Source organism: Nomascus leucogenys, chromosome 18 (assembly GCF_006542625.1).
Source record: "Nomascus leucogenys isolate Asia chromosome 18, Asia_NLE_v1, whole genome shotgun sequence".
Lineage (NCBI taxonomy): Eukaryota > Metazoa > Chordata > Mammalia > Primates > Hylobatidae > Nomascus > Nomascus leucogenys.
In genome coordinates, this window is record NC_044398.1 from 62,725,941 (window position 1) to 62,734,273 (window position 8,333).

The window sequence follows — 8,333 nt, forward strand, 5'->3', positions numbered from 1 at the left end:
ATATTACTAATACTCCATTTAATGCATTGCAGTGTAGTTTACTAAAAATACTATTGTAACTTAAAATCTTTAACACATCCTCTATGTAAATAATCATTAATTGCCAATGATTTATTAAAACACTGCATACATTACATCCCAATAAATGGGGAAGACTGATGTTAAGAAATATACCAACCCAGCCCTAGAAATACTATGAGTCAAACTCAGTATAAGCCCAAGGAAAAGACTTTAAAAATAAATTAAAATTCTAGTCAACAAAAAAGTTAGATGCCCAAGAAAAGCCCAGTTCATATAAGATTTCTAGTAATTCGTGATTATTACCATTAAAAAGATTCATAAAAGGTGATGTACTGCTAAATTTTAATTTTTATATTGTTTATTCAACATTTCAATGGAAATGAGAAGTATTAATCTAATTGTCTAAACAAAGTTCTCATACAATCAGGTAGAGGTTTACACTAGTTATTAATATCACAGTATGGCACCTGACAACCACTTTCTTTATTAAGTTTTCTTCATTTAATGAAATACAGAAAAGAATTCTATTATTTCCTGGAAGTGTGGATACACTTTTTTTTTATTATTTGTATCACCTAACTAGTTCTGAATAGCAGTAATGTTTTCATTCAACGAAAGAAGAAAATGAATGTTTAATATCAAGACCTATAGAAGAATATAAATACAACTAAACACAAGTAAAGGATACAAAATAGTAAGGATGACACATGCCACTTCTGGGTCCATAACTGAAGAGTTGTGGAGATTCCATGTACAAATATAAAAATGATTTACTAATTTTTTTCTTAAAACATTGTTCTTGCCAAGAAACCTTCAAATTTTAATTTGTCCAAATTGTTCCAGTTTGCCAAATCAATAATGTATAATCAGAACTTAATCCATCTACATAGTCTCAGTTCTACTTCCAATTCAAGACAAGTAACCATGAAGTTGAGAAATTACGGTACTTTCTTGACTGCCTGGATGCCAAAAATAAAAGTAGCAAGAATTAGTTTTTAACATCCCTTTTATAACATCCAAAAAGGTTACTTAGGGATATATATATATATATATATATACACACACACACACACACACACACACAAAACATTTAGATTTTATAGATGAGGCCTAATTTTGTATACATGGTCAAGTAGTTTTATAAAGTCCTGATTTATGTACTACTAACATCACCAATTTAGGAATTAATAAAACTAGTAAAATCAAAGAATATCAAAATGACTTAACTGATTAAGCCTGAAGTTTTACAGAAATATAAAATGAAATCCCTTTTAACTTTAGCAATGGAGTAGAGGTAAAATATACTTGTAATAACTTATTTTTTAACCCTATACTATGTTATATTTTACAAAAACAGGGACTGTGACACATCAGAATCTATATAACAGTCAAATGGTTTCTAACGATCAAGAAATACACTGGGAGATGAATGTCAAGAAGCCATTACTTCCACATAAAATATTTTACCACCATGAGGCTTTGAAATGCAAAATAAATCACAGGTACTATTTCTAAAGATATCTGCCATCAGAACCATCAGTCCACTGGATTCTGAACTGCAGTCACAGCTATTCTTGGACTTTATATAATTTGACAACAGTGTACAGTTCTAAACATGTATAAATAAACAGAATATCAAAGCAGCAGAAAAAAATTGGCTTTTGTTAAGTACTAACCTAACTGTGTTTGGGATTAAAATGGTGTAATTTCTAATTCTCATGGTGAAAATATAAGGCAAAAATTCTATTGTCACTATTCAACATTTACTAAGTATGCCCTCAATGCCCATCTAACAAAAACTTTTTAGAAGATAGAAATTACATATAAAATATAAGATGCTTGAGATGCTTCCATACTACTTTTTATTTTCAAAATAAGCCAAATTATATATGAGTGTACTCATCTACATGCTCAGTATAATGAATGTTCTATGCATGCACATGCTAACACAAAAGGTAAGAAATTCTTCAATTGACTCAGAGTTCCCCAAATATGGTATGTATGACTAACAGCTGAGAGGAAATACAACTGAAACTGTCTGCTGGAAATCCATTAAAATCCAGGCACAGAAAAATGCCTGGTTGACAGTATAGTTGGATGTGCAAATTTATGCAGGAATGTAGCCAAATTTTTGGCAATTCCCTCATGGTCTTAGATTTATTAACAATAGCCCTTTCTTTTTCAGTTGTAATGTTATATTTAAAGAACATTAGTGGAGTTGGAGGACCTGCCTGGTCTTTAAAACAAATAGACTAAAGGCTTGGTATACAGAGTCACGGAATTTCAAATACAAACAAAAATTTGCACAAAAAAAGTATGCTACACAAAAGCTTCCATATGCAACTCTCAAAAATCAGTACCTTAGAAAAAACAAGCATACTATTTTGCAATTCTTTCTACATTTACCTTTGAATATATTATTTTAAAAATTTTTCTGCAAAAATGATTTGTATCATTACTTTCTCTGAAATGAGTGTTATTAAAAGAATATATCCTCTTAATATACTACTTCACGGATTTATTTTCAGTATTTGCTTGTTGTTAGGAGTAAATTAAGTACTTAACTCTTACAAGTCATTTAACAACCACATTTGATTCTCATTACTCTGTACTGAGCCCCTTCTATGCTCTCAATTCTGTGGAATGTTATATCAAAAATGAAAGCATGGTATTTTTTTCTTCAAGAGTTTATAATTCAATATGAGTACAAGTTAAACAAATGTATTCATTCAAAGGCACACATATTCTACAACCAGCTCTGATTAGTGTGACAACATAAAATAAAATTGTTGACCATTTTGAAGGAAAAGTTCTGTAATTTTTCAGGAGAACAATAATAAGAGGTAAAATTGACACAATACTTTGCAGTTTAAGAAGTGATTCTCATTGAATTCCCTGAATCTTCAGAACACCCCATGAGACTCCATGAGTATGATTTCCCGTTTTACTGATGAAGAACCTGATATCCAGAAAAGGAAAGAGACGAAACCAAATTTATGCCTAAGTAGTAGAGCGAAGATTCAAACGTAGTTCTCACAGCTAAATTAACGCTGCCACTGGATTTATAAGTTCTTTCATAAAAGTAATCTAATTTGATCATTATGACAACTTTATTAGATAATAATAGCAGAAAATATTCATTGACTGCATATACTGGGACAGGTGCTGTTGTTCTATGCTATGTTAATTCATTCACTCCACACAAAACCCTATGAGGAAGGGTTCTGTTATTACTCCTATTTTACAGATGAAGAAACTGAGGCTCAGAGAAACTAGTTAACGTGCTCAAGATCACACAGCCAGTAGGTATGGGCAGCAGAAGTTAAACTCAGAGCTTCTGGTTGCAGCATTAATAATGTTCTTCACCACCAGCTCACTCTTAGGTAGGTTAACATACAACAGGTTAAGAAACTTACCCAAAGTCACAAGGAAAAAAAATTGCAGAGAATGGGCAAGAATAATGTCTCCTAACTCTTCACCCTAGTTCCTTTTCCTAAGTAGAATAATTAAAATCATTACATCCAGAAGGGGTAAAAAGCTTTGGGACGTGTAGGTAGTTCTTTGAAGCAGAATATGAGCAAGTAAGGAACATTGGTGAAGTAGCAAGGAGAAAAGATTCCATCAGGCCAAAGAAGGCTTCTTTTCCACAGATTGAAGGGAAAAGAGAGTAAAATGTATGTGATCAGGGCTAAGTATATTTGTTACTCTGATTTAGGGAGGACAAATTCAGACGAGTGAAGAGAGATGGCTCTAATTAAGAAAGTTAGTAAAAGTGAAGCACTACACTGATTTGTTTTGAAAGAAACACCACCAAAAATCTTGGAATAGGTATTGTAATGCTTTCAAAAGAAATGATACCCCCACCACAGCCAAAAGTATCTAGCACACAGAAGGAAATAAGAGAAGCACTGAAAGATTCTAACTACACATTTTCATTTTTTTAAATTAAAATGTCACTTATAGTTTAGCAATTCCTTTTCATTGTTAAAAACTTCCTGTGGAGTAGAGACTAAGAGAACATAATTAACATAATATTCTTGTCATTAGTTTTCATACCATGATTCTATGGTGCTGGTTACTTTATAGATCTTTCTCAGAATCATGTCAAAATCAGATGAAGGAAATTAAAACATCCCATGTGAATGGATAAACTAAAATACCAACCTAAACCTAAAGTGCATGTTAAAAGTAGAATTTGCAATAAATATGGAAAAACTAATCATGGCAGAGACCAAAAGCAATGATGCCAGGATTTTGGTAAGAAGCACTTTTGAAAAGACATATTAAATGAGGAAAACTAAACCTAATGGAATTTCTTCTCTCATTACTTAAAATAAACCAGGTCACTGAGATGAGCTTACACTATGGTATTTTGTTCATTTTCATTTCATTTTTATTTCATCAAACCATAAATTCCCATGGAAATACCTCAGACACGTGCCCACAATAATTGGAATGCCTAACATTTCAGCATAAGTACTTTTGCATGAGTTCAACTAAATAAAAAGAATGCAGTGAGAGCCCTCCAAGTTTTTTGGTTATGTCAACAGCTATTTTACGAGTATGAATTATCTCTGTAGCTATAAACTACATGTGTAAAATACATTACATGAGTCTGTGTGAAGCCTTAACGCGAAGACCAAGGTCTGAGCTGCACACAGAAACATCAAAATAAAACTAAACTTCCTAGAATATAGCAATCATAAATTTTTTTCTTACCGAAGCTATTACTGTTAAATATACCTTGATGAATTAAGTTCAAGTGTAACTACAATTGAAATATATGATTCAACTGAGCTATGACCTATTTTCCTCTCAAAAGCAAAAGGGAATTATGACAGTTGTGAGACTTATATTTTTCCATTCCATGGTCTAAAAGTTATTTTATACTTAAACGATAAGCAAAATGCACCTGACATTTATTTGCTTTAAAATATAGTTATTCATGCTATTGCTCATAGGACAGATAGAATTTTAATAGCAATGTATCAAATAATAATTATATTTTTCCATTTATTTTTAAGCTGTACAGACCAAGAAGCATTCAGGAAGAAAATCATCTCAATATGTAATATGATACCTAAGTCTAAAATTCAGTTATAACTACATGATATATTTACATACAACAGAACCTATACTCAACATGACAAATACAAAATTAACCAATATATGTGGTTGAAAATACCCACCCCTAGCAGAAAGCTTTTTGGTGTTGATAATTTTGGCAGCATATTCTTGTCCAGTAGGAATTTTCATACATCTTCTCACCACTGAGAATGCCCCCCTGGAAACCAATAATTAGCAGGTTATTAATATAACAGATATAATATTTCATTAAAAAATTTATAAAATCTGAGCATGTTTATTGATTTTAGTGGATTGCCAGTGAAGTACAGTAATATCCAGTAAATGAACAATTCTTCCTGGAAACTCACACTTTCTTTAATGTTGAAGAATAAAAGTAAATGTTATTTAACTGGGAGCACACATTATTATCAACAAAATGAAAGGAACTGCCAATTATGACCGCTCTTGTTTGCACAAGAAATTTGAAAACATTTTACAGTTCACACTCAAAGCACCAAATGCTCTGAGAAAAACCCTGCACAGAACAGAGCAGACGAGGAGCAGCAAAAAAATCTGCTGCCTACTTATTTTGGTAGGAAACAAAAAATTAATGTGGTTCCAAGTAAGTAAACATGATGATTATTTTCATTAAAATATAAATCTTGAGCACATTAGTGTGGTTTAACAAATCCTGGTATGGTGATTTCTCTATGCCTTGTTTTGGACTGGGGGAGGGGAGAGATTTGAATTAAGCTGCTCTTCCGACATATTCTCCATGTTTTAACACCAGACAATATATACATATGTAATTTTTATTACTTTTAAAAATATTTACCTTTCCTTTAATTACAGTATAAACCAACAACATACACATAAACGCACTCCTTTCATAAAAGTAACAGTCGAAACTAGTGAAAGAGGAATTGGGTTTGGGTTCGATGCTACAAAAATCAGCATTCACGGCTCGGCCCCTAGGTCCCTTTGCATAAGTCCTCAGTAGGTCTTCTGCCTCCTGCCCTAACATCTCCAAGTAGTTCTGCCAGTCGGGTGAAGGAGGTGGTTTTACACAATGCTAGGCTACTCTTAAGAGCGCTCTCAGTCTCCAGAGGGCTTTTCCGCTGCCTGTGTAAATAAATCCTCCCAGAGAACGCAAAGATGCACACGTAAATCCTAGGAAGACTGATGGTGAGCGGTAATCTGGTGCAAAGAATAACACCGGATATAGGGCAAGGGGTTGGGTTCTGTTGGGTGGCCCTTTTCCTGGACAGAACTACTGGATGCGAAATAGACTCTATGCCAAGTTGAACTTTCGGCATCAATAAATATGGCACCGTCTGAGGCTGTGAGTTCTCATCAGTACGTGGGTCATACGGCCGACACGCCGGCTAACCAGGAGGCATCTCTATTTACAGAAAACATGATCTATGTTGCATTTTACATGGGTTCTAATTTCCTCTCCAAACACACATTACACACAGGCGCGCGCGCACACTTCTCAGGATGACAGCTACAACTGCAGAGATCGTAAATTCACTAAGTCTCTCAGTGCAGGAGGGTGGGGGACCGGGAGAAGGTGGGCTAGGGACCACCAAAATGAGCCACAGTTGGGGTAAGGGTCCTACCCCTTCTGTGCTCCCTCCCCTTATTAAGACAGCACCTTCCCCAGAGGTGACAAACCAGGGGCCCTTCTCCCACTTCTCTCCCAAACTCCCTCGCCCCAAGACGGAGGCCGGTGGGTCGGGGGCAACGCGACCCGCCCTCAGCTGGAAAGGGGATATGCGGATGCCGGGCAAAAGTGCTTACTTTCCAAGCTCCTCGAAAAGCTGATACTCGTCCGTGAACCTGGTGCAGGTTGTGGTCGAAGCCATCCTCGGTCCGGGCTGTGCCCTGGCTGGGAGCGCGACGGACCAGAAGCGAGCAGACGCGCGGCTAACCCCGGGACTGGCCCCGCGGCGCTGTCACCCAGGGCCGCCCTTACTTTCCTGGTCCGAAAGTAGCTCGCCCGCGAAGGAGTGTGCACCGGGGCGGGGCGGGAGGGGAGATGACCAGAAAGGGTGGCGTGGGGTCTCCTCCCCACGGTCCGCCGATCCTCCTCCTCCTGCGGGCCTCGCTTCCTTCTTCTCCACTGGACGCTCCACCCGCCCCTTTTCCAGTCCCTGTCCCCAAATGCAGGGGGTAAAGTACTCAAGAAGAGGGGGCCGGCAAATGGAAAAACAGCCGGGCACGGGGCGAGTGGCAAGCAGTTGCGAAACGATCCGCACTGGAGCAGGAGGGGTAGAAGCAGAGGGGAGGGAGTCCCAGGGGGCGGAGGTGGAGTGCAGCGGGGCCGAGGCCGCGGAGCCCAGAGCGGACAGCCTGAGCCCAGCGGCAGCTGTCAGCAGGCTCAGGCGCGGGGCGCGCCGGGGCTCCGGCAAGCGTGCGCACCCGAGGCAGGCTTCCCTCCGGCGGGCAGCAGCGGCTCCGGCGAAGCGAGGCACCTTGGCGGCCTCGCGCTGCTCACGAGCCCGCGCGGCTTCAAGACGGCGCGGCGAGAGAAAGAGCGCTCGGCTCAGGCGAAGCCTCTTCTGCCGTTCCCAGGCCTCCGTCTCCTCCCCTGGCGCCTCCTCCCGCTGCTCCCTCCGCCCCAGCACCCCCTCCCTGGCGAAGCCCCCTCCTCGCTGGTCCCACACCTCCCTCTAGCGACTCCAAGCCTGTCCCTTCGTGGATCTCTCGCTCTCCCTCCTTTGGTTGCGCACACGAGCACACCAGTCTAGGGAGAAACCAGGTGGGTGGAGGAGGATATGCGGGGGAGAAGACTGGAGGTTTGGGTGAATGAGGCGAGACGTCACAGTTACCCATTTAAACCTGCACAGAGAAGCCTGCCTCAATCTGGGGCTGACTGAGCGGGAAGATGCAGGGCAACTCGAGGATGGCCCGGCGCTGCCGCCCTGGGTCGCGGAAGCCCACGCCCCTGTTTTGGGCGCCGGGCAGCAGGGACTTCTCCAGGCCGGCTCCCGGGCCACGACACCCGGTGGGCCGAGCAAGGGAGAGCAACCACTTCATCTCCACGCCGCTCAGAGTTGACACAGCAGGGGCCGGATGTGGGCTGTTCATTGCGCTCAGAGAAGGGTCCCAACCCTTCCCACAGCCACCAGCGACTGTCAGGGCAAAGCCCAGTCTCAGCGGGGTTCACTGCGTCGCCACCTACCCAGAACCGGGCGCAGGTTTTCTCCCTCCCCCGCAGCCCCTTCTGCAAGGGGCAATGA

At 40.0% G+C, this 8,333-nt stretch overlaps 1 protein-coding gene across 33 annotated transcripts in view; it reads right to left on the minus strand.

Annotated features, from left to right (window-relative positions):
• Window positions 1–7,813, minus strand: part of CAMK2D (calcium/calmodulin dependent protein kinase II delta) — a 320,978-nt gene extending 313,165 nt beyond the window's left edge. For 32 of the 33 annotated variants that reach the window (XM_030798877.1, XM_030798865.1, XM_030798876.1 and 29 more), the window contains exons 1-2: window positions 6,892–7,792; window positions 5,211–5,305 (exon numbers count right to left, since the gene is read on the minus strand). In XM_030798877.1, the coding sequence (XP_030654737.1) occupies window positions 5,211–5,305; window positions 6,892–6,956 (160 nt within the window). In that variant the 5' untranslated portion in view covers window positions 6,957–7,792. Of the gene's footprint in view, window positions 1–5,210; window positions 5,306–6,891 lie in introns of all 33 variants that reach the window. The other variant, XM_003269329.4, reaches the window with a different exon arrangement.
• Between the last annotated feature and the right edge of the window lie 520 nt (window positions 7,814–8,333).